This window comes from Oryzias latipes, chromosome 9, assembly GCF_002234675.1.
Source record: "Oryzias latipes chromosome 9, ASM223467v1".
Classification (NCBI taxonomy): Eukaryota; Metazoa; Chordata; class Actinopteri; order Beloniformes; family Adrianichthyidae; genus Oryzias; species Oryzias latipes.
The window spans coordinates 9,218,633-9,245,835 of NC_019867.2; the positions used below are offsets into that span (position 1 = coordinate 9,218,633).

General features: G+C 44.9%; 1 protein-coding gene across 2 annotated transcripts in view; it reads right to left on the minus strand.

The window, feature by feature from the left end:
• The window catches only part of zswim6 (zinc finger SWIM-type containing 6), a 43,856-nt gene that overhangs the window by 9,054 nt on the left and 7,599 nt on the right, over positions 1–27,203 (minus strand). The window contains exons 2-10 of one of the 2 annotated variants that reach the window (XM_020705814.2): positions 9,527–9,877; positions 8,140–8,288; positions 5,792–5,942; positions 4,455–4,634; positions 4,083–4,253; positions 3,830–3,976; positions 2,964–3,110; positions 2,601–2,882; positions 1,436–1,571 (exon numbers count right to left, since the gene is read on the minus strand). In XM_020705814.2, coding sequence (XP_020561473.1) covers positions 1,436–1,571; positions 2,601–2,882; positions 2,964–3,110; positions 3,830–3,976; positions 4,083–4,253; positions 4,455–4,634; positions 5,792–5,942; positions 8,140–8,288; positions 9,527–9,877 — 1,714 coding nt within the window. The remainder of the gene's footprint in view (positions 1–1,435; positions 1,572–2,600; positions 2,883–2,963; positions 3,111–3,829; positions 3,977–4,082; positions 4,254–4,454; positions 4,635–5,791; positions 5,943–8,139; positions 8,289–9,526; positions 9,878–27,203) is intronic. The other variant, XM_011478983.3, reaches the window with a different exon arrangement.

Below are 27,203 nucleotides of genomic sequence, written 5' to 3' on the forward strand. Positions count from 1 at the left end.
GCAGGAAGGTTTTAGAGATGAAATGTGTTTGCTGCCCTTTTTGTGTCCCGTTTTTTGGTTTGTTTTTGCCAGTTCTGCAGCACAGGAACTCACAGGCTCGGCTTGATAACAACACAACAACCGTCCTCTTCCCTCTCTGTCTTGGCACACACACACACATGTGTGTGTCTCCCATTCCTCCTCATTACAGCTGTGCTAATTACACCCTCATTAATGTAATTAATATTCACTGAACCAGCTCCCACAAGTCAAAACATCAAAACACAGCAGGGCGGACTGATTAACACGCATATGCACGTGCGTGTCGTCCACTGATGGATCCGACGCAGGAGCTTAATATAAAGATCACACAGACAACTTGTAAGCTCACAAGCCCGCCTTTGCACAAATACTTATTGTAGAGTTGGATGATCATCCAGGAAGTCCTAAAAACGTTTTTTTTTTTTTTTTGTCTTTTAAGACCCATAGACCCATACCGGGACTGTGGGCTTGTGGGTCGTGTAGAGATCCGGTTGCATCTTAAAGGGAGCACAGATGTTTCTTGCAGTTCCTTTATGGCGTGTGCGGCCGTAAAAATGGAAGGTACCATTGTCGTGAGTTGTAAATAAATCGTGAAGTATTTGTAGGGATAATGTAAGTTAAACACACTTTGACGTACGGGTGTGCTGTCGTATGCTGCCCTTACTCGCTCGATTCATTAGTAAGTAACTCCAGTCATTAGTGCACTGGCTCCTTACTAATCACACACTAATGCTGCAGGCACAATGTGTGCAGGTTATACATAAGTGCATGTAGGACAGCCATCAGATATTTACAAAAACTACGCTTTGATTGTCAAATTTCCTCATTTCTGATACTACGTACACAACGGGCATGCGAAGCGCGTTTAAGAACGCGCTAAACGCAGGTTCCTGAACGCTCTTTTAGCATACGGTGTTCACACTGGGCTGTTGCAACCCAATACTAGTGCATGTACCTCCAGTTGGAAGAGGCTAGTTGCAAAATGTTGAGGCGGTGTAAATCTCATAAATCTTGCTCCAGGCTTTTTCTTTTCACAGCTCTATTTTAATATTGTCTTTCAAGTTCAATTTTCCAATGGTTGGTGCTTCAGTGTTTTGAAAGGAACGCTACCAATTTGTCACCCCTGATTTCAAGGCCCTGATTGGTAAAAAATTCAGCTGGTTTAACTTATAATCATTGGAAGTGATCGCTTGATCACAGGTTGCCGAGGCCGGCGTGAACATAGCATAGCAGTCAGTCTATAACCTGACGCCTGCCGCATGTCTTCTGTAGAGAAAAAAATGCATGACATTTTCGCTTTACTGGCTCACCAAACCTTGATGTTTTGTGCGGGCCACCTGTGTGCCCCATTTTCTGACTGCAGACAGCCTGTATCCACCCATAAGGACAATTCTGTCTAAGGTGGAGAACTCACCGCATGGCTCTCAGTGCAATTTTGTACGCCAGTTCAGCGTCGTGAGGTAGGAGAGAGGTGAAGAGATAGCGGGCGAAGGTGTGCATGGGAACACTCTCTCTGTGGACAATCTCTCCGAGGCCAGAGTACGGGCCGGCTGTTCAAAATACACACAAAAAAATTGGGTCTGTTAGTGGCAAAGAGGAGGAGGTAGCCCACTAATTGCATATTTTCACTTCTTTGGATGCAGAGTCATGGTTTCCACTTCCCCTCCCTTCCAGGCAAGAAGGAGCAAAGCCACGCGGCATTTAAACAAACTGTGACGTCAAAAAAAAGAAAAGAAACCCATATGGTCGTGTGTGCAGACTTGGCCTCGTGCCCTACTCCCCCTCTTCCTGCCCTCCCCCTCATCCCTGGTGAGTTATTTTAAACCCCAATGGGCCTCTAAGCCACAGACCACATCACACAGTGGCGCGGCTGCAGCCTCCAGGGGCCCACAGAAGCCTCTGTTGCCGGTTGCTCTATTAGCGACGGAGCCAGAGGTGGGTGGTCGTGCCTGGGATGAGGCAGAGCTGGGGTTTGGGTGGGGCCTGGACTTTGACTGGGTTGGGCTTTCAAGGATGTGCTGCCACCACCACCAACCCAATCTTTCTCTTTTCCCCATAACCAAACCTTATTCTGTTCCAGCTCCAGCCCTGCAAATGCATTCACTTCTGTGTGTGTGTGTGTGTGTGTCTGCAGATATGTGTGCTAACACAATACCCCTGGCGTTACAGTGTAAAGAGCTCATTTTGGTCTGGCCCAGGACAGCTCAGCCTCTATTTGCACCACAGAATGAAAGGATAATAAATAGTGAGCTGGAGTCAAATGTGTTTTTCCTCTTTTAGTAGGAGTGTGTAGGCTCTTGGTGTGTAGGTGGTTGAGAAATGATAGGACTAAGGTGTGTCTATGTATATATGCATGTGTGCATCTGTAAATGTGGAGACAGCTGGGAAATCTAGAGAAAATAAAAGGAAAATGGTAAACCAATTTCTCTTATATGACTCACTTCAAGACGGAGAAACAATTTGCATCTCATTCACGCATTCTGTTCACTTATTTGTGGACTGAACAACCATATATTTTTAGGGAAACAGTTTTGAGATACAGTTGACCAGATGAAAAAACAAGGGACTATTTTCCGCACCTTCCAGCAGAAAGACGGCCTGTTTACGGAAGATTTTGACCAAGGAGTCGTCCAGTTCCACTTCCTGCAGCTTGGCCAACAGCTGCTCTTCGTTGCGACACACCTTTTCTTGAGCGTACAGCCCATCAGGCATTACTCTCTGCTGGCCCAAGCCAATCAGAGCCGTCTCCACTGCCAACGCCATGTACGATTCACCGTCCCCTAGCAATCGCTGCACGGGCATTCGTTGGAGGTCTGCTCTGCTCACAACACTGGAACAGTCTGGAAGGGACCAGGAGAGAGCTTGAACAGATAAATAATAGATGGTTCTCATAAGAAAATGCTACTGTAGGGAAACAAATACAGTTATAAACCCCACAGTACCTGAAAGATCTAAACAGATGTTGGCACCTTCATCGCCCACCCGTCCCGACTCTGTCAGGGTGCTGAACAGAGTACCGATGGGATCCAGAGGGTGTCCCACCCAGCCCTCCATGTTGGTTATGGAAGTATGGCCTTTGTGGAGCAATTCTGAAATAATAAAAAGCAAAAATAAACGTTGTGTTTTCAGCTTAAAAATGGGAGGAGTCAAAACAAGCTCAGTGATGCAGAAGGACGGAGTATCGATCATCCCCCATGAAGAAGTTTTATGAAGTCACATTCAAGCTACTTATTTAATAGAAAACACTTAATATGTATTCTTGCTTTGGTTATGGTTTATAGGTGGATGATAGTCAAAGTCTTTAATTAATTCACATTCAGACTCAAAGAGGTGTTTTTGCAACCCTAGATATTCATGTTGGCCACACGTAATACATGCAGCCAAGACGCGCATTGCCCGCACGTATTTTAAGTGCATCCAAGGTTGTATTTTGTTGTTGGCTGTAAAAAATTACAATAACACTTAAAGTTGAAGTCCCATTAGCTTCCACACACCTAGGTCTGTGAAATGTGTTCTACGAATTTGATCCATACCCTGGAAGAGCGGTGAGCTGCAGAAACAGCCACGCTCAGGAACTCTATGGTGGTTTAACCCTAACTGCAACGCTAACCCTAACCTTAGCCCTTCCTCTAGGTCCGTGCTGCTAAGAAAAAATTTCAGGGCTGGCCACACGTATTTCAAAAATTTAAAAAACAAAAAAGTAACAATATCTTTTGTGGAAAAAGGAAAGTTTTAACTTGCATTTAAACGAGATTATTATGGAAAAAAGGCTGAGCTAAGGACAAAACTAATACTAAACTGGTCTCACCTTTTTTGTGCCGTCTAAAGTGCTCCAGCTGCCTCTGCTGCTGCCTTCGTAACGTGTTCACAACAGCAATGGCCAGTCGCAGTGCTTCTCTGGGGTAACCGTGGGAACGCAGGGCATCCACTCGAGCACACGCCGTCGGGACATGTTCTGAGGAGAAGACACCCTCAGTACAGTCCCGTCAAATACCTGACACTCTCAATCAAACTCTAGCGTCTATGGAACCTGTCAGACACCTACACGCATGCAGACTCACCGTGCCATAAAGGCCAGCCACGCGAGTCGAAGAGGGAGCCCTCCTGGTTGTCATGGTAACAGTAGTTGGCATAGAGGTCACTGGCGATAATGTGCTGGAGGTGTCGGTCCTGCCAGTGCAGGTCGCAGGCCTCGATAGCTCGTGTAAAAACAGTCCTGTGGGGACGCATCTCTGCAGAGAAACAGTTTTTTTTTTCAAGAAAGAACATGCAGGAATAGTTTTTTTTTAATGTTTGCTCAATATTTGCAAAGCTTTTTCTTTATTTCTTGTTTTTGAGCCTGTTTTGCACAATCTGAAAACTTTTAGATGACAGAGGATTACTTTCAAGTGTACTTTTGAGAAGCACAAGTGCAAAAGCTGCCCTTGTCTGACCTTGGTTTCCGTGAGCACCCTGAGGCAAGGAGTGGGTGAGGTTGGGCAGCTCATTGCCGTGGTTTCCATCCTCCCACGGGCAGACGTCTACGCTGTTCCATCTGCGCAGCTGGCGCAGCCACGATGACTTCTGCTCCTGCTTACAGTGGGGGTTCAGTACGATGCACATCCACAGGGCACCTGGACGCAGAACGTAAACACTAATTTCGGCTCTAATTCGCACCTGAGAGCGGTGACGTATAAGGCAGAAGTCAAACAAAGTAAGGAAAGAATCTCTGAGGGGGTTTTCTTAGATATGTAACACCAGAGCAGCGTTTCAGCCATCTTATACTGAGAAATTTAACTACCCAACTATCCAGAGGCAACAGTGACTGCACACACATCATTTCTGAGAAAATTGGAACAAAAAGAATATGAAAAGTGGATATGTCTCCAGGGATACAAGCTTGCTCTGGGATTTGACTGCGGGGGATTTGTGCACACTACAGAGAGCTGCTACTGCACGGAAATTTTGGGAGAAAGGAAACGGACAGAGACGAAAGGAGAAGAAGTCGAATGGAGCAAAACAGAGAACAGGGCAGGCGAATGAAATGACAGCGGAGATTATTTGCACAGAGCGAAGACAAGTGAAGGAGGTTGGGCTTTGTGTCTGGAGTAGAAGAAGAAGACAAAAGAGCGGCGCTGAGAGGCAGCATTCACCACACATCAGGGGGACTGATAAGGACTTGGGGAGAAGGGTTTGAAGTGTGGACTTCAAAGAGACTGCACACACACTTCCAAAAGTACGTGGGACTGAAGCAGATGAGATCACTGCGCTGGCCTCGCAAAGTGCAGAACAGGAGCGGAGGGAGGAAAATCATCAACTCAAACAGCAGTAGTCCAGACTAGAGAGGAGCACAACAAAGCCCGGAGACAGCAGGAATGCTGTCTTAGCCAAGGACTCGTTGGTTGCGTGGTTTATGAAGATGTTATTTTGTCACAGGTACAGAAAGTATGTCAAAAAAAAAACGAGACATTATGTCAAATCAAACAAGTATGCTCTCTGTCACATCAACTAAAAATATAATGTTTGAAAGCGCTGGAGAGGTGAGGCGGAATTAAACGCTTTTTTTCATTCCGAAAGGATCTGTGAGGGGTTGAGCTGTCAGCGCACACGCATGACATCGCAGGCTTTCTTGGAGATGAGAGGACAGTACTGGGGGAAAAGAAAAAAAGCGTGCCTTTGTGTCAGAGCCTGATCGTGTACTTGCTAAATCTGTCGGTGCATGTGCGTACTGGGGAAGAGATGTAGTTATATAGGAATGAGTGTTTCTTTTCTTTTCTTTTTTCCCCCTTACCCAGCTCATCCCAGAGCTGCCTGTACTTGTCGGTCATGGTGGTGCCCTGCTGTCTCCACAGCGCCAGCCGAGGGTCCGCCATGAACTGCTCTGTGATCAGCGTCAACATCCTCGCTCCGTTGGAGTCACGCATCTTCAGCATCTCCCTCACCTAGAGGAGCACACAAAAACCCACACAGCTTTTTATTTGATGAAAAATATTTTTGCAATATTCTTTGTTAGTCAGGAAAGACAGTAATATATTCAATAATATATATATACCGTAATATATTAAAAATGGCTAAAACAAACAGAAAGAATTTCCCAAAGCTTCACTACTGATTGTGAAAAAGATGGACACTTTTTTAAATGAAATTGAAATATGTGTTTCTAACTGAGATTGTTAGTGATTACATTAAATTTGTACTGTTTGGGGACGTTAAAACTTTTCAACCTATTAATTCAACTGCAAAATTAAAGTGCAAATATGCCTATTTATGATGAAAAGTAATAATAATAACATCAATTACATGCATATGTGAAAGTATATTAGAGTTTACTAGGGTTTATTAGGGCTGACAATTCCCCCAATTCAGTTCAAACCAAGATTTTTGTTGGGATTTTTGTTCGATTTGTGTCATTATAAAACAACAAAAAACAGAAATTCACAAAAAATCTTTTTTAACCAAATTCACAAAGTAACAATGAAGAAAAGCGCTTCAGTATCATTTAAACAAATCCTGGTGTAATGTAATAAAACAAAAAACTATTATTCTTTTTAAATTTAGCACAACTCCTATCTGACACTTTCAACATAAACATCCTGGTATGTTGTATGGGTGGTACAATTCACCTTTTCCCCACGATTTGGTTCAATGGTGAAACATGTGGTTTGGTTTTAAACTAAGAATTGTGGCATCCCAAATTTACTCATGCAGGAAATAATGCCTGATGAGGTGTGCATCATCAGAAATGAACAAACGATGCTGAAGCCTGAACTATTTCTTTATATCGTTCTTACTTTATTATTTTATTTTCCAACCAAGTCATGACAAATTATCTGAAATAAATTTGATACATCTGTGAATAGATACTTCTTTTTTAGTTTTTGATTTGTTTTGATTACTTGAAATAAAGCCATTCCAAAAGTGAGGCAAGGTTTACGCTACACGGTCATGTCAAAAGACTTGAAAGAAAAAACATGCAATTCACTCAAACCTTTAACTAAATCCAACATTTCTTTCTGAATATTTTGCCTTTGACATTTCTTCTTTGCTGGATTTAATACTTTGATTTCCCCACCTTCTGTTCTCAATCTTTCTGACTTGATAAACAGTTAGAAAAACGCACAAAAAATTCTTAATTTTTATCAGACCACTTCAATTGGCCTTATTTGGAAACTACCTCCTTTTTTTGTTTTTATAAGTAAAAACAATAATTGTTACTAAAAATCAGAAACTGCTGCATTGGTGGCCAAGTTTTTGCCCTCCTCTTCACTCTCTTTCTTCTCACAGGGATTCTTTTCTTTGATACATTTATTGCAAGAGGGACTAGTTTACAGTAAACTACAGTGGTCAGCGCTTTCCTATAGCTGGAATCATAACTGCGCTTGGGTGTGGGGGGGATATATAAAATATTAAACTAAACAGCAACTTCAAAAAAATAAAAGAGCGTTTTTTTCAGTGGAAGGCTGTAAATCTAGAAAACGGTGATTCTTAACTTTGCTGTTCCCAGCAGACGGTCTTACTTGCATCCATGCTTTTATGACTTTGGGGGTTGGTATATATAGGGTGTACACAATGCTTAGTGTCTTAGCTTCAATGTACTATAAGAGGCTGTCACTTTTTTGTGCGTGAGCTGCAAAAATATGAAAACAGGCAACAAAGAACATGAAGCCCAGAGATGTCCTGAAAGCCGGGCCGGCTGGATGATAATGGCCTTGGCGTGAGCTCTTTACATAGCACACTCCACGTTAATGCTGGCCGAGCTGCGCTGCTACATCAGTGAAGCACGCGGATCCTGTGTAATCATTTAAACCTGCCTGCGTGGCGGATCACGGCCTTCCCATTTTGATACCTCTCTTTTCATCTTTGACTCGCTTCTGCTCATGCTTGGAGACAGCCTGGCCTTTAATGTGCGCGCTTTATGTATTTATTCAAGTGTCTTGAGGGAATAAAAGGTAATATGAGTGCATTATACGGACTGAAAAGATACCTATTAAAAGATACCTATTAAAAGCATGCGCTGAAACTACAGGTAAAAGCTAAAAGGGGAACGTGCTTATGGTTGAGCGCTCCTGCAGCCGTGACCAACTGTTGGCAGGTTTTTGAGCTCTTTGTGTGGATGAGTCAGAGCTCCTGGGTTCTGACCTTGCTGAACAGCAGGTTGAGCTGCTTGCCCGAGCCGTGGTATCCTCCCTGGGACAGGAAGAGCTTCACTTGCTCCTGAACCTGCTCCTCGTCCAGGTGCCAGCAGTTTTCATCGTCCACGCTGGCCCCAGCCGTGGGGTCCGGGGCCCCTGTGCATGGAAAGCGCACAAAGCTGCGGATTATGCTTTGGGCTAAATATTTACAGATGAATAGAATAATTAAACATGTACAGTGAACTTTTTTTTTTCTCAGATAAAAAAAAGAAGAAAGAATATAATAATACAAGAGTATAAGAAGTATTATTTCAATAATTATAAAACATCATATAACAGCCAATCTGCTCTGAAAGAATCAAGCAAAGTGACTGTTTAAGCCTTTTGATTGAACTGGGGGGGTTGCTATGCTCCAATGGTCACAACCCAGAGACAAATTTCAAATGAACTACTGCCACTCTGCAGAAACTATGTCCTACAAAATGGCACAGGCTTTTTTGATATTGGCTAAAAACTGCATAATCATAATTAAAAGACCGCTGGGATCGATTTTATAATTGAGCAAAGATGATCGGAGTGGGTCTATAAAAATAATTAAGAGGTCCCAGTTAGCTGACCTTCCTCCTGCTTGCTCTCCACTACAAACTGCAGTAAATGTTCTACAAGCAAGCTGATAACCAATAAATTCCCCCGTTCATGTGTCCAGATGAGTTATTTCATGTCCATTTTTTATTGCTTTCTTTTCTTTTGACGATGGTACTGACATCTCCAAAAGTGCAGTCTGGCTCTGCCTCCTGTGCGCTCCAACTATGGCTCTGGAGTGTGTTCAGAAGTGAGAATGGAGCTGCCACAGACAGCCTCCTGCTGTCCGGTGCATGTGTGGCAGCTCTGGAATATGCCAGAGCCCGACGCTGGGCTTCAGTTTACATTTGCAGAGGTTTTGGTTAAGGGTTTAAGGTTTCTTTGCTCTCAGAAATGTCTGTGCCAGTTTTCATCCTCAGGCAGCTGTTTTTTAGTTGCCCTTTCTCACCTTCATGTCGTCCTTTTCACGAATAGTTCTGCCGTTTTTTATTGCTTCAAACGATTATTGTTGTTTCTTAATAATCTTGCATTTCTTAGATGAATCATTTCTGCTTTTTAAGTCTTCAGCATCAAAGCAGCAAATAAAACATGATATGAACTTTATCTGTTCCACTCTCCTCTGTTTATCACTTTTTAGAAGCAAACACTTGCACAATGTTGATTACAGTCTCTCCTGGACTGTGTGCATCCCATTAATAAGTAACATCGATCCTGCCACATTTTACCTTCATCACACAATCAATAGCTGCACAGAGAAAGGAAGACACGTGATATTTAGGATCCCCACGGCCCCCACACCCTCGATTCCTCACCGTGAACCTGGTTGATCTCCGAGTTCTGCGACAGGATCTCGTCTGCCAGTTTCTGTGCGGTGGGCAGCACCTCAGTGTGGTGGACTGAGATCAGGTACTGGACAAACTTCTGCAGCTGGTCTCTGCTCATTTGGAATAAGGTTTCTGAGATGGGCAGATGCAGCTTGACCTGCTCGGGTTTTCGGACTCTGTAAAGGGAAAGTGCCACTACGTGGGCGCAGTAGAAGATGTCCTTGTTTCCGCATGTGCACGTCACAGCAGTTATCTTGCAGCGGTCAAAGCTGACGCTGACATTGCAGACGAGCTCCGGAGACGTGGCGGGGTCCGTCACCGTTCCACTCAGATGGAAACCTGTAAACAAAAGAGAGAGAAAAAAGTGTTTACTGCCAAAAGATTGACATTTTTTTCCAATTTCATTAAGTCCTTTTCCATTATTGTTGATTGAAACACACTCAGGATGCTGAACATACCCAGTGAGCAAATGGCCATATACCATTTCGTTTTTATCACACGTTATGATCAGCACTGATCTGATTTTGGCCTGTGCGTGAGAAGAGTGAGCCTAATGCAAATCAATCAAGAAGCATGAAACTAATAATCCATAGACGTTGAGATGAGGGAAGCCAGCAGTGAGTGCAGCTGCTCCAGGATGAATTATACAGCCTCTTCTTTGAATATAATGCTTGATCTCAGCCTGACTGCACAATCCGGAGGTGTGGCTAGTCATTATGCAAGGATGAATATGAATGAGTCAGGGCGAGTCCCCGTCCGCAGCTTAAAACACACACTTATGAGCATATGAAAGACGGAGACGCGCGCGCACACACCCCAGCTAAGTGTGAGATCATGATTTATTAACAATGGGAGTGGTTAAGAACGACGGAGAGCGGCTCATGAATTCATTTATGCGCTCCGGAGAGATCTCTGAAATCCATCTGTGCCACGCAAAGACATACATATCGTTAAAGTTTATCAAAGAGCTGAGTGTGCAGATCCCAGTGAAATAAAGCATGTATTAGTGTCTACATCAAAGAGGCTTCTAGGCTACTGTGCTTGGAGAGAGGGGAGGGGCTTGAGCAGAATATTTGATAGGATTAGGGAAATTGGGTTGTACAAAGGTGAATATTAGTCGGGTCAAGGTAAGTTTTTTCCCCCCCCCTTCTTATTTTTCAGAGTGCAGGTGAAAGTAAGTAAAGAAAAAGATCATAAATAGGAAGACAACTACTGTTAGTGAGGGAGTTCTGCTGAGATTGAATGTAGGAGTGAAACGCATAATCGTCTTAATCAATTAATCGATTTTTGGGATAAAGATGTCCTTGATCAGTGTTAGGTCAGTCAATCGGATTGAACTGTTGTTGTTGTTCACCATTCGGCATATCCCATCAGGGGTTGCTACGGCCAATCAGCTTTCACTAATTTGCACAGGTGATTTGGCAGATGGCGATTTTATCCGGACTGGGGACCGGCACAGGAACTAAGGCCCTCTCGTAGCTACATGGTTAGGCAGTAGTGTGAAGGTTTTAGCCCAAGGACGTACACTGGATGATGCTCATGGTGCCCCCAGGGGGTCGAACTCTGGTTTCCCAGTCCTGCACGCAGCCAACTGAACCGCTGAATCAGACCGGATTGTTCTAAACGAACCAATATCGACTTTGAATCCATCAGCAACCGCTAATTATGATACGAATCGAATCCTTGTTAAAATGAATCCTTACACCTCAAGTTTTTCATTATTATTCTGATTATTCTGAGACAGTTTATGGAGAAATAAATAAATTTGATACTTAGAAAGGTCATAAAAACTGCACGGATGCTGCAAACGTGCAAAGACTGTATCAAAGCCTGTGCCCTTTTACAAAACATTATCTGCAGAACTAAAAAGTGTTAGCTGTAAGTGTATCTCACAGGGCAGAACTGCAAAAACATTGCCATGGAGATATGTTTTTTCCATTCTCACAGCCAGCTGGCAGAGGAAAGTACTTGTTCGTTAACAATATCCACACAAAAGGGGTGTGGATCAAATATGGCAGACGCTCGCATCTGCGCTGATCAAAGCCTATACGTCTACAGCTGTGGGAAAAAAGGAGAGGAAGAGGGGGCCACACTGAGACAATCTTAAACGAGACAAAAAGGCTTACATGCTGCAGCTGTTGCAGCACAGAAAGCACACTTGTTTAGCTATGAAATGATATACAAATGAGCAAACAAGCTTTTAATACATGCTGATCGCTTCGGTGTGGGTGTGTATTTGTTAGCATGAGTCAGGCTTGTGTTTCAAGAGTGGCCCCTGGATCAGAAAACAGAACATCAAAAACATGTGGGGCTCGGAGAGCTCAAAGAAAAAGTGGAGCTCTGATGCAAACTGCGGCACGCACACGCGTGCGCGCACAAGCACACGATTCACAGACAGTTGTAAAAGCAGCTGGACTTTCTTCAGCTGGTGTTTGTCTTTCTAAACGGCTAAATTAAAGGAGATGCTTGTACAAATATCAAACATGTGGAGGACGAGAACCTTGCTGATGATTAAAAAAAACAACAACTCTCCCTTCTAGTAGAAAAATGTTGGTTGCTTTTCACTCTGCTCTACTGCATTCTGGGTCTTTCAGCCCCTTTCCATCTCCCTTCACTCTGTCCACACTCCCACAGCTCTTTCACTCTCACTCTCTGACAGATGGGTAGGTAATGAGTTTCGCCTTTCGCCGTCCAATTGTCTGGGCACCAAAAACTGACCTTCGCGCCAAAAATGCCCTTTTAATTTAGCCAAGAGCTGAGTACAGGGATATTACTGTTTAGACACACACACAGTGCTTGCACACGCACACACACACCTCTCCTGGTTGAGTATGAACTCCTTTCAGTGTCCCATGTGCTAGCTATTAAAGATACTGGTTCCCCCTTTCACCCAGTCCAACCAGAACCCCCTCCAGGAGAGGACTTCACAGCCTTTTTCCCGTGCATCTTCAAGAGGCCAGGGTTGGCTTTCAAAGTAACCATGGAGGCCAATTTTAGAATAGGGCCTCAGTGAGGTTGCCCTAGAAACCCCTCCTGACCGCCCTGGTGAAATCACACTTGGCCCCAAGCGCTTTTCGAGCCTGTGGCAGCAGCAGTGTGTGACCGAGTGGGCAAGAGTGAGGGTATGTAAGTATGTATGTATGGATGTGTGGGTTCAAATACCACAAACGCCTGTGGACCACACACAGCCTTCGGAGGACCAGCATCAAAGCATTCCTCCAAATTTCCCTTTGCTGCAGCTTTCGTTGTGAAATTGTAAAGGTGCTCCAGAAGCCAGCATGCACTCATGACCAGATACAACCACTTCTGTCTCCTCAGCAACAAAGGGGGCTTCAGACATAATGGATGTTTCTTATTTGACTGAGCAAAGACACCGACTGAGACCTGCCGCTCCTTCAGTGCATCTGCTGCCATGAGAGGGTTACAATGAGATTAAGCTAAGCAACAAACATATGCCAACATTTACGTTTGAATGGATTAGAAAAATGTAGGTACAAGAGCAGGAAGGTTATTAGATTTACAAACTGATCTGGATCATAACTTCCTGCCACAATAATCTATAACATTGTTTAGTTTGGACAGTGCCCATATGTTCCTTTGGTCTGAATTATTTTAAATGTGACCATTGACTGTATATGGGAACTGGAACGAGTGACCCCTCCTTACAAATAGGAAGTACCTCCTGGTTCCAAGAAGCTAAAATTCTATAGACTTCTATTGAGCGATAAACAGCCATTACTCAGTCATTATAATTGTCAGAATAACCATTTTTGCTCCGATACATTTTTTTAACATGTATTTTTTCTGCAGTGTTTCTGTTGTAATTCAAGTTTTAAACTGGCCTATCAGAGGCCTCAGTACGTTGAATGTTCTCAATGTTTGAGCCTGTTTTCAAATGGTAGGGGTGTGGACTAAGGCTCCGTTCACACTGCAGGGCTTAATGCTCAATTCTGATTTTTTGAAAAAATCCGATTTTTTTTGCAAGACCGTTCACATTTCCTAGTAAATCCGAACTTTTGTGATCTACAGTGTGACCGTGACACGACCCAAACGAGACCCGCATGCGCAGAAAAGTACTCAACAGTGAACGACGTCACTCGTTGTTTGCGGAAGTAGCTAACGTTAACATGGATGTCAACAACAGTGTTGTCAACAGCGGATTACAATCTTACAATCTCATTTTAAGAAGGCATTGGAGCAGGGATCGTCTGTACCCACTGTCGTGTAATGGGGATGTGTATGTGCTGGGCGCGCGTGTGTGTGTATGTGTAAGACAAGAGAGAGAGGAGAAGAAGAGCGCGTGCAGCGAAGTGGGAATGAGGGGGGCAGTGGGGGGCGCATTCATGTTGTGTGTTATGGAAGAAGAACGGTAATAAAGAAGGTTTCCCCCAGAATAAATGCTTTTGACTCTTTATTAACCCGCTTTGGAGAATGTGAGAGCCATAACGGGGAAGAGAACCCTGAAGGAGGATCTGCCTTCGGCCGTGCAGAAGCCGGTCTCACCCGCGCTTCTGACCACGGTCGGAAAGAGGAAAAAAAGTCATCGCAGGAAAGGTTCAACACCACGCTCTGCCATTTCGCTGGAAATCTTTTCAAAACCCGCCCGGTTGCGATAAGAGCCCTCGCGTTTGGCCTGAATAGAGCTGTCACCCCAAATATGAATCCAATCAGTGACTTTGCTTCCCTTCCGCTGACTGGTCTCAGCAGCATCGTCCACCATAGTTGATGTTTACGTTCGCGTTCCCGCCTACTTCAACGCAGAATTATGACGTTTGTTGCGTATCGATGACGTACGATTCGGAATAAAGCCGCCTGGCCGGTCAGACGGCGGTCGCAATTGAAAAGATCGGCTACGTATCGGAATCAGGCCGGCATACCCAAGTGGCCTGGGTCGCAATTGAAAAGATCGGATCTGTGTCGTTTAGACTGTCATGAAAAGATCGGAATTGGGTTGCATAGGGGCAAAAAAAACGGAATTGGGTCATTTCAGCCTGCAGTGTGAACGTAGCCTAACTCTTTGCTGATTGGCCAGAGTGGTTGTCAAAGAAATGTCGATTCTGACCAACCACTGCTTACTGACAATTCCTGGTTCCAACGTAGCAACATCCATTTCAGGGAAAAAGGCAACTGAATTGACTTCAATTAGTTGGAATCGATAGCAAGTCATTTTCTATAGGTGACGTCACACTCACTCGGTCCAGTTCTCATATGCAGTCAATGAACGTGACAGATCTCAAAACCTAAGTGGAGATCAGGACAAATGGGCTGGTTAAGAAGCAAGTCAAGAAACAGCAAAATGAAGAAACCATGAGAGGCACATCTATCCGCTCAGATTCCCCTCATTTTTTTTAAATCAAATAACCTAATTAGCTCTAGACATACACAGAGAATCACCTAAATCCCATTCTGCCTTAGCAGCACCTTCCTAAGCCAACAGGGACCACCAGCAGAAAACTGAGCGCTAACATGGGATCCTCCTCAGCTTCCACCGAAAGCAGAAAGCCCCACAGAGAGAAAGCTATTGGACTGGAATCCAATCTGTTTGGCTGGATTGAATGAGAAAGCCCAAATGAAAGGGGATCTTAAGTAAAACTGAAGAAAAGCAAGGCTGCAGTGCAGGTCAGGAAAGGGTCGAGAAGCGTTGGGCAACCCCCTGTACACCCTCCTTCCCACCCACAGCCAGAGGAGCATTTCCTGCATTGCAGCTCCTCGAGCTGGCCCTGTTAATGAAGTTACAACAGAAAATGGAAGGCCTTTCAGCATCTTGGAGGGTTGGTCTGTATCCGTGACAATACATGCTCGCCTGTGTGGTCCTATAAGGAAGGAGTCATACGGCGACTATAAACACAGATCAGCGCTCTCGTCTGCAGGAGTCCTTGCTCCAGGCGTGTGCGTGCATGGGTGTGTCCTAGGTGTGGGGCAGGCAGGAATAACACTCCGGAGCTCCAGGGACTGCCATATTTGTATCTTCAACCCACTGGTGGTACGAAAAGGCCTTTTCCTCCCCGGGTGTGTTCTCACCACATTCACACACATGCGCCTGTGTGGCGACGCAGCCTCCATCCCAGTCTGAGTAATTATCCCGACAGACAGAAGTGAGCATAAATTAATGTCTCTTTCGGCTTTTCCCATCAGGGGTCGCCACAGCGAACAAGTCGCATGGTAAACTTGGCAATGTTTTACGCCGGATGCCCTTCCTGACGCAACCTTCTCAAACCGGGCTTGGAACCGGCACAGAGGTGGAGAAGGGAACAGGGAACAGCCTGGAGTCGAACCCTGGTTTCACGGACGGAAGGCGCCGCAAACCAGCACGAGCTAAACCGGCTCCCAGAAGTGAGCATAAATTAATGTTTTGAGTTATTCTATGAATTTCAATGCTTTTACTTCCGCTCAGGATTCTGACAGCAAAATCTGAATGCTAATCATAGAGGTGGCAGAGAAGGCCCCGTCTTTGCACACACGTGTGTGTTTGTGCACTTGTGTGGGTGATTGGAGTTGTCATGAGCTGGTGGTTGAAATGACAGCCGGCTACACGGCTACTGCCATTTATTTGCCATGCGGTACATCAGGAATGACTTGCAATTTTCTAACTATCACTTTCAAAATGGATTCTAATTTTGTTGGATTGCGCCTGTCAGGCAGAGTTGGTGTTGGTGCGACACTGACTGATCCCAAAACGGTGTTCAGAAAACCAGCCAGTACAGCAGGAAAGTTGTGCTTAGATTCAGGGACCGAGACCTCAGAGGAAAGCTTATGGGGACATTAATGATGTCTTATTTGTCTAAACTCATTTTACATCTAGTTAGCCAGTAACTGATTAAAGATCCACTCTGAAGAAAATAGTTTTTGGTGTTTTTAACATGTTTTGTAGCATTTTTCTGATGATAAAGGACTTATATAGAGAAAATTAGACTTAAAATTGCATTTCTAATTATTGCTTTATTCAAATCCCCTTGGGCAAGATCCTTAACGCTACTGCCTACCAGCATGAATGTGCATGAATGATCCCGGTGATGGTCACGAACTGGCAGCCATGCCTCTACCATCACCAAGTATGAATGAAGAGTGATGAACACATTGTAAGCGCTTTGAGCGTCTGGAAAAGTGCAGATCAATAGAATCCATTATTATTATTATTAAAACCTTCTAACCTATATTGCAAAGGTAAAAAAATATATTTATGATGGGTTAAATATCATAATGTATCTTCTCACTGTTATTTAGGCATTTGCAGAACAGTGCCACTAAAGAGAAGTAGGAGAAGTTATGGTTTGGTAATAGAGAAAGAGCTGAACACTAAAATAGACGAAGCAGCGTAGAGGCCCTTTAAGTGAAGTTTTGCATGCATTTAAAAACAAATGTTGAGCATCTGTTTGGTCCTGGTTCAACTTCCCTTTTTTCCCCCGAACAGGTATCTTTCAAAGTAAAAGGCACCAGATAGTCCTGCATTAACTGTACATTATAGTAATCCGTGTGCAGGGTTCATTAGCTTAAATGAAATTCCTGCTGAACGCGTGTAATTAGCACAGGTCTGTCCCGGCAGAGCCTTACATGGAGATCATGGGATTCATGGAAAAGCCATCGTTTGCTGCATTGGGGCTCAGGCGTGACTTCTGTCATAAACCCATGCAGGCGAGGCCTAGCCGCTGTTAAAGGGGGAGGAGTCCGAATTATCACAGCATCACTTTAAAGACCAATTTTGATAAAATTGTTATTTTTTTGGTTTTATTAACATTTTTCTCATGATGCAGGACACATATAAAGAAAATGAGGCTTAAAATTGCATTTCTGAGTATTAGTTTATTCAAATCGTTGTGAATCAGGAGCAGATGCAAAAATGCAGTTGGAAAAAGCTTATAAGTGTGACTTACAACTTACTACAGCAAGCCACAAGCTTCCTGCATCCACTTGTAGACGACTAGATGAATGTAGGTCTTTGCTTTTCTTGTCTGAGCTGGCATCTGGCGCAAAACTGTACGGCTGGATAGTGAAGCCCACAACCCTGAGGCGAATTTCTGATGATTGTTTCGTTTTTTGGGTTTAAAACGGCGTAATCATGATCAAAAGAACACTGGGAATGCTGGTCATAAGATGTTCAGAGTGGGACTATTTTGAATCCACAAAATAAGAGAAAAAGACTTGTAATTTTTGGGTTTGTTTACACGTTTATCAATATCGCTGAAATGACATGACTCTTGTTCAATTTATACTTGATGTTAATTTTTTGGGAGAAAGCAGCTTCAAAAATCTTATTTTGGCACCCAAACTACAAAAAAATGCACTGAAAGCATGAAATAAAGCTAGTAGAGCACACAGAAAAAAGACATCAGGAAAGCTGGGGTGGCTTAAGGCCTAGAATCTGTTTGCATGTGAAAAAAGGACTAAAAGCTCTAGAGTGAAATACTACAGCCCGACTGTGAGCGCACATGTGCAAAAATGTGTTTTCAGCACCACGTTTCCACGCCAGGAAATAACCTTACACTCTTTACCCTTCCCAATTTATTTGGAAAGTCACTCCACCAGACGCAGACACAATTCCAGCCTTTGACACACACGCGTGATGCCTCTGTGCACACATGCATGCATACTGGCTTCAGCGGCTCCCAGCAGTCAGCCTCCGTCTGCTCACAAATAGCCCCTCCTCTTTGCTTTTTTCTCTCTCCAATAACTGACCCCCCCCCCCCCCCTCCATGACACACACATACACAAAATGTTGCTTAGCCCTAAGCTGACCCGTTGTGTGTACTGACGTCACACAGTAGACAAGGGGAGGCATCATTCCAGACAGACACACATATGCACACACGCACACATATACACACCGCAGCCGAAGGGGAAGCTGCATTCCAGCACAGGCACACAAACACACATCACCACGCCTGGCGGTGGGAAGCTTGGGGAGCGCTCAGCTGTAGCAGGCAGGGGGGGTGGGGGGGGGGGGGGTGGAGGATGGTGATAGTGCGGGGAGGAAGGCGGAGGGATGGGGAGTGGGGGGGTTGATGGCTCTGAGCCAGTGTTCCTCTGAGCTCAGCACTTCCCCTTTCAGCTCCAGCCAGCCGCCAGTTTGCGTAACGCAGCTCCTGTAGCCATGCTGGCTAGTGTTTAACCCCTTCCCTTCCAGAGTCACTGAGGTCACCCTCGCCACAGCGCCACATCCTGGTGTATGGCCCCGCCCAACATCCCCCAACTTCCCGGTTATCCCACAGATCAGGCTAAACAGAAAAACGATCAGCAATGGTTTAAACGCCTAAACAGATCACGGTGAGTGACCCACATCTTATTCAAGTCCTAAGTCTAAGTAGCAGCGAGCGAGCATGTTAACAGCTGCTCTGACAACCTTAACCCAGATTTTTTTATAGGTTTACATGTCACAAAAGAAATCATGTGAAATGTGACACAGCTTTCCTTTTAGGCTGAAGATCCTCCGATCTCATGTGAACAGGCGTGCCCACTTCACAGACACTTAAGGCCTGGTACGTCAGGCACCTCCGTCCTTAAGAGACACTGTGAGAAAGTGTGACAGCTCACACAAAGCGCTGCAGAAGCAATCCACAATAGCAGAACAGGCAGGGATCTGTGTGTGTGTGTGTGTGTGTGTGTGTGTGTGTTAGGAGGATTCCTCTCACATCTAACATCTCCTGACATACGTCATCCAGCATCCCTCAAAGAGCGCCTGTGTGGAAGCTGTGGCCCTGTCAGAGATCCCGCACGCGCTCTTACAAGACACACCTTCAGCAAAGATAAAACTAAAGCAAACATCACTGAAATGCAACGCTGAGGCTGTGGGCCTCTTCCTGGGAGCGGGCATTACCGGGATGAAGACAAGGGAGGGATGGAAGAAGGGGAGGAGGGGGAGGAAGAGAAAGGTCGACCGTGTCTCTGCTCAATCGACGTGGTCGATTCACTTGCCTGCAGGCTATTCCTGTAAATATTGACGTTGATGTTAGCACCACTCTCTTAAGGATAAGCTAGAAAGCGAGGGGGTTAGATTTACTCGGTGCGAGCTGTTAAGTATCAGAAATCGCAAGCTGCGCTCGGCCTTCTCCAAGTGCATCGAGGAGAGCCGATGAAAGACTGTCAGGGCGAGGAGCTGCAACCACATAAGGGAACTGAGCTCTCTCGCTAGGTTTCCAGCTTTCACTCCTCGCCCTCTCTGGATGGTTAAGGTTTCCACTTCCAAGCTAAAAGCGGGCAGATGACATCAAAACCTTCAGAGATGCCCATTTCCCAGAAACAGCTCTTATTTCATGTAAATAGCCGCCTTTCATGGGCTACATTGAGATAAATTGCACCCTGCTGGACAAAGGGGAGACAATATTCCCCCCTCTTTTGTTGTCATCTGTATCTGTTGCCATGACAACACATATCTGCCCAGAGTGATCCTGTATGTGCATGTGCGTGTTTGCATTCATGGGTTGTATTTGTGGGGGCACACAGCATGCATGCATGTGGACAAACACAGAGAGGCACAAAGTAAAGCGAGCAGGTCTGCACACATTCGAAACAAAAACACAAATATCTCACTGGTTCTCTGTCAAACACATGCAACACCCAGCCAAGCAAAAGCTAACAGATAACAGCAAAAACAAAATAATAGACAGAGAGAGAGAGAGAGAAATCAAGGTTAGCCTTCTTTTCTAAATTCAGTAGCTTTGTAGGAGGCAGTAGAATTTTATTATTCATTGCCAACTCAATAGAAAAAGAAAAACTAATCCAAGTGTGACAAAACTCCTTCCAAAAACATCTAGAGGTTCCCGTCCAGCCGGAGGGGAATTAACCTGCAGCAAGGAGGCGGTGATGCTTGAACTAATTTAAAGTAGGTCAAAGAATCACCGCTATCCTTTCAACTTTATGAAGAAATGCGAATGGATTTTCCGCCCATATAGATTAATTGATCTAACTAGAGAATAAAGCATTACTTTTATATGGGATGCCATGTATGCCAGAGGGGAAGGCAGGGCTAATGTTTAGAAACCACTGAGGAGGGTGAAAGGCTCAGCTGAGGGGGCACTTTTTCCTGCACCACTGCAACTCCATCAGGAGACTCAGAGTCCTGCATATTAATCATGAGGACAGAGGGGATATGTTTGCCTGTGTGTGAAAGAATCACCTCCTGTGGGCAAGTCAGCATTCACCCATGAAGTAGGTCATTGAAATTTGCCCAAATTAGGTCAGTGGCAGTCAATGGGTGCCATCCTGAATGAGAGGAAGGCAGAGAGGAGGAGGGAGGGACGGACCAAAAGCCTGCATGGTTAGGAGAGTGGAACCAAGCAGCTTACTTCATCTTAGCTCTTTACACTTAGTTAATTAAGGTTGCACTGGTCTGCACAAAACACACACACCAAGTTCAGTCCAAATCGAGGCTCATTGCTGTTTTTCTACTCTAAACACCCAATCGGGACGTTTATTCCGACCTTTAACAGACCCACTTCAATGAAAATTGTGTATTTGGTGTTTTTAACAAGTTCTTTTGGCGTTTTTCTTATGATGGAGGACAAAATAAATTATTATCAAAATGGCATTTTCTGCGAAAAAATGCTGTTTGAAAAAGGCTATAGTAAGTGCTACAATCTGCTCCACTCCATTTCAATGCATCTACTTGAAGGAAGAAAAAAAAAGATCCATGTGCGTCTTCGTTTTCCTCGTCCGAGCTGGCATCTGGCTCAAAACTGTACGACTGGATAGCTCCAATGTTTTTGTCATTTTATTTTTGGGTTGTAAGCGGCTGTAAGCTAGCGGGGGAACTTGTAAACAGATGAATTATGGGAAATGGTGGCAGCCTTTCTCCACCTCAACAATCCCGCCCACAAGTCAGAGGTGATTTTGGCTAAATACGGCATCATTTTAATTAAAGGACCACTGGGAAGGCTTTACAATAGATCAAGATGATTGGAGTGGGACTTTAAAAGCAGTCCGACTTGGTAGCAGTTCTTACGCTTCACCATCCCTGTAAAAAAGCCTCACACCCCCTTTCTCCTTTATTCTTTTTACCCTGTTTATTGTAAGGAATCTACAATGGGGGAAGGATTCTAGTGGCAAAAGAATTTTTGAAGCCTGTGTCACCCTGTCATTTTCTTTCATTGTCCTTCATCTGCCAATCAGTGTGCAAAAAAAAAAATGTCAATCCAAAGGAACTTTTGTTGCTTCCCAATATCCACTGCACACACACACTAAAAAACATAGAAACAATAAAGAAGGTAAAAGGGAGAGAATCTGGGCCTAGGGGAGAAGGGAGCTAAATATTCAGAGCGTATTTGCAAGGGTTTTCACAGAGGAATTTGATGAGGTTCTGCTTGTACAGTCTGGGCTCCCTTGCCCCCGTTCCAATCATAAGAAATGTGCATCCCAGCGTAGCTGTGGGGCACACTCTAAACTTCAGTCTGTCAGCTTTAAGTCACTCATTTCAGACCAGTCACACGTCAGACAGTAGGAAGAGCTCTGACATGTGTCTTTTGTGCGCAACGTCTGTTCACAAGAGTGATGGAGAAACCTGGGCCTGCACCTAATCATCCGAGCCTGCACCCTTGTGCTGACAGCAAAAAGAGGTTGGGGGGGAGGGAGGGACACTGGCTCTCTTCTCTGGGCAACGATCAAACTTGAGCTCCTGGCTTGTCTGGAGATGTGACAAGGCCCATTTCCCCTTTCACTGCTTTTCCCCCATCCTCCCCCTGCTGCCAATCATGTGTCATATGCTTCACACTCTCGCCAGATGCACGCTTCTGTCTGCTGAGCTTATGTGTTTGCGCCCAGCATCGAGCATGTCTATGAAAGTTGAAGGGATGCAAAGAAACGGGAGGACAGTGTACAAAAAAGTGAAGACATATGCAGCCAGAAAGCATCGCGGGGATTGTTGAGCCAGAACTGACCAAATATAAAGGCTGAGTGCTGCTTAGAGTAAAGTGAGCCACAATGAGTTACAGTGACTAATACTAGTAGCCAGAGAGAAAGATGCCTGGCTACAGAGGCTGGGTTTTGGAGCCAGGGAACTGAATTGCGGCCAAACGGAATGAGGCCTTAGTCCAAATATGTTGGGATGTTACCAAAGCCCCAGCAAAAGGCTGTTAGAGCATGGAGGAGGGAGGCAGGGCAGCAAGTAAGTGGGCAAAAAGTACAAGGTGAGAGAAAAGAAAAAGAGAGGGTAGGCTTCTATAAAGAAAGGGTTTTGAGGCTTTTCAGTCACAAAGGGGGGGGATAGAGAGGGCTGCTTTGAGAAAACTGCTGAGAGTCAGGAAGAGCTGGAGCTCAGGCTGAGAGGCTTGGGCCAGGACTGAGTTGGGGCTGCAGAGAGTGAAGCCAAGGCTGGAGGCCAGACGAGGGAGGAATGGAGTGGAGGGAGCGGAGAGTTGGAGGAGGCCGTGGCAGAGCTGGGACTAAGGGCAGGGGCCCCATCTTTAGATTTAGTCAGCTGTTCTCCTGGCCAGCAGCTGGAAGAACAGAAGAGGGAAGGGAGGAAGCGCAAACAGAGAATTTCAGCTGGTAAAGTGGGAGGTGACGGGGAAGACAGGATGGTGGAGGTTTGGAAAGAGGACAGTGGAAAAGCCATTAGATTCCTATGAGAGAGAAAACAGCGCTGAGAGCAGACAGACTGACAGAAGGTGGTTATGGCTGGGCTTTGACCACACTTCCTCCCTAAATCATTTCTCTTTCTCCCTTCCACCTTCATTCTCCGTCAATGTTAAGCCATCCTCTATAGCTCTAACAGCCTTTTCAACCAGTAATGCCTCAACAACAGCCCCGCTATTCATTATGCATGAACTGCAGGCACAGCACTAAGCACACGCACCAAGATCCAGAACAGGTAATCCACAGTGAAGTATAGAAAGATCACACATAGACTGGAAAAGCAAGGTCTGCTGCTTGTGGTACACTGAGCGACAGTTGGTCAGAAGAAAGACATAAGAAGGTGAAATAACAATGTCTTTTAAAATGAACACACACACATAGTTTCCATAAAAGCAGAGAAATGAGATTTAAAGTAGGGTAGAAGAGACAAGAGGTGAGGGTTCACCATGGGGCAAGCAGCAACTGCTAGCAAAGCACTTCGCAGCCTATTATATTCCATTCAGATGGACCGGGGCGGCGCGGATAAAAGCATTTAGTCTGTGCCTTGGTGAATGACTCAGCACTAGGATGCTTCACAGGTGGACCCCCTCATAAGTGCATGATGCATGTCAATATGGTAACTCACAAGTGCAAAAAGATACTCCTGCATGTCAACCTTGCAGTTTGTCCTCATCCTTTACATCATTCGGTCCACCTCAACCTTTTAACCCTTTGTGCAACTTCATTTTTTGCTACCAGGTGCTTAAGAATGTACTAAATGTAGCCCATGGTGTTCACACTCGACAAACAGGGAGGGGCTTCTTCTTCTTTTACGTTTTCTACTGTTTATTAGCGCATGTCCACCACCTAAAGGTTCGAAGAAGCTTGGTGCGAGATGTTGCAAATCTTACTCCAGGCTTTTTCTTTCACAGCTCAATTCCTATACATAAAGACTTGGTGTCATATAATTCCAGACGAACACAAACCGCATTTCTCCTACATGATCAATGTTCAAACGGTTGGCGCCTCAGTGACTTAAAAGGGATGCCATGTATAAGTCACTATCAAATCCAAGTCACTGATTAGTCAAATGTCAACGTGGTTTAAAGTTCAATGACCGCACATTTTGTACACGGAAGCCCGAAACCCGCATTTACGTATGTTCATATAGACTTTTCATTGGACGTGGCCACTTGAACACGCGTTGCTGACGGCAGTGTGAACGTAGCTTTAGACTTTGTCAGGACAGAAATTAATTAGGGAAAAAAAAACAAAAAACGTAACCACTTTCAGAGCACACAGACCTATCTTTAAAATTAGGTTTGAGTATTGCTCTGTTAATCCTCTTCCCCTCTTTTCTTTTCCTCTCATTTACTGTTGTTGTGGTAGACAGCCCCCCCTCCTTTGTCTCCTCCTTCTATTGCTTCCTCTCCATCACTCTTGTCTCTACCTCCACCCATCTGCCCTTTCCTTTTCGTTCTACCTCTCTGCAGCTTCATCCTCCCCTCGGAGGTGGTTAATGGCACCGGGATCCAGCGTGGAATATAGATCAGTGTGAGATGGATGGGGCACCAGGAGCTCCGTCCAGTCCCGTAGGTCCCAGACCAAAGATTAACTAAATATTAGCTGACAGGAAGAGAGAGGCAGGGACACAGCTGCAGCTGCCAGTGCCACTGCTGGCAGAAAAAAAACTGCAGAGGCTGTTTTTAACCCCATTCGCTCTTGGGAAGAGAGACAGACCCCTGCCATCAACACACGAAAGGCAAAAATACACAAACTCATTTGGGCAAACATAATGCCATGGATGCACATGCTATCAAAGCACTGGGGGAGAAGAAGTCAACTAATCACATTCTTCCTCTCCATCCCCCTGCCCTGCCAAGGCGGATGGCAGGAGAGGTGGTGGTGGTGGTGGGGGGGGGTGAAAGAATAAATCTTTATTAGGCAATGTGTCCCTGCTTTATCGATCGCTTGGCTCCTTCCCTCCCCTTTTCTCACTCAGCCCCCACTCTTTCCATCCCCTCCTTTTGTTATTTCAGGCGTGTGTCTGCCATCCAGTTCAATTGAGTCAGGGTGTACATCAGAGAGGACCATTACCCATGTCTCCCTGGGCTGGGGCTGTCACTGTGTGTGTGGGAGGTATGGGGTGAAGCGATTCAGCCACCCAGGAGGGACAGCAAGCCGGTTAACGGCTAGCCAGACAGACAGATAGTGGGATTTGGGCAAGAATGAAGACAGACAAGGCAGAAGGAACACACAGTGGCAGACAGTCACTCGCAACAGTGCCAACTTTTAACAGCAAAGATGCTATAAGTAGCCCTGAAGATGAACTTCAGGCCCACTCTTCTACGAGTTATAGAGAAACATCTGACAATGAAAGCTCAAAAATACAAGCCTCCATAATGTGATGAAACATTAAAAGTATATCTCATCAAGAACTGAAACTTTAATATAAAAGCGTTTGGCAGCAGATGGGTTTCTGAAAAGCATGCCATGCTGAACTCCAGGTCCCGGGAAAACATAAAAACTGCAAATGATTTAACAACTTCAAGGAAAGATGCCACAGGAAATAGGCCAAGTCTTGTTTCTCTCATAATTCTACACAGTAAACACAGCTTCTAAATGTAGAAACAGTGATAACCCCGGAGGTTTGGATGCAGACTGCTAGCATTGAGCGTGGCACAGACAGCAGAAGTTAGCAAAACAGCTAGCCTTCCTCTTCTTCTTCTAAACTCTGGAAAGAGGGCAGGAAAAGCAGGCGTTAGTTTGAGCAACAGCAAAAAAAAAAAGAATAAAATAGAAAAAAAAATGTCCTTCAAGGCAAAACTCTTTAGAGAGGCAAACTGCATTCCTGCAGCAAATAAAAGCCTAGCCTTCCTTCCTTTAAATCACTTCTGTTCTCTTTGTTTCTCTCATGCCGGGAGAGCCTTTCTAACTTTATTCAGCCCTGCTCTGCCTCAGAGCAATGAATGCATATCTCACATGCCACACAGCCACGACATCACTGGACTGAGAGGCACCTTGAACCCGAAGGACCTCCTCCACGACAATACACTTGAGCTTTATGGTAGAGATGATAGAAAGGGATAAAGCCCTCCTATCACCCTGGCTTGGATTCTAGATTCTCCTTCAAAAGATTAGATACATGATCTATCTTAATTTTCAAGTCAGAGTTGTTTTGGGTTTTTTTTAGCCCATGCAAAGGGATCTCCTTTAGCTCTGAGCTGTTCATTGTGAAACCATAATGTAAGCATGGGCCCTTTATTTTCCCCACAAGTTGAGCAATCAGGCATGAGAGGGGCTGTCTGACCAGAATGACCTCTGACTTCAGCAATTCCCTAAGGGTTAAGTGAAGAGGTCACCACTGGGCCACTTCAATAAAGGAAGAAGGGCCAGTCAATGAGTGAGCACCTCTGTCGCTCTGCACGGGAGTGTTTAAGAGGGGTCAGTGACAGGTAAAACCTTTTTCTGGTGTTTATTCCAAGGCGCCTACGGGATGGCCCCTTGGCAATATGTGTCTTAAAGGAGGGGTGCAAGTGTGCGTGCATCCACGAAGGGAAATACGATACCGTGTGAATGATGACAGACGGGAATGTCATCCACTCTCTTATCATTAACAGCTCACCTTTATTCCGCCTGACACACTGCCATAAACACCCTCACTGAGCCATTACCAAACAAAGACGTACACCCACATGTTCATATCCTCAGACAGATAAAAGACGCCATGAGAATGTATCTTTACTTTACAAGGCTGTGCATCTAGTTGGAGGAGTTTGTCCAGAATGCAACTCAGTAAAGGCAATCCACCCAAGTGTGGATAATGTGGTTCATTTATATCAAAGAATGCCAAGAATCTTTTATAGACATATTAAAATGAATGCTTTAAATAACACAAAGCTTTCAAAGTAACATAGTCTTGTGATTTCACATTAACTGTTTTGGGCTGAACCAAAGCTGTCTGCCTTCTGGGGTGAAACAGCTGTTGACCAAACTATAGACTTTTCAGTCGTAATACAGAAAGTATTAGCATAGTTTTGCTTCAAGCTGTTAAATATATTCATATATGTAAGGCTTGTGGAGACACTGAACTTCTGCTGCAGGCAGAGCATTGGTCTGCTTT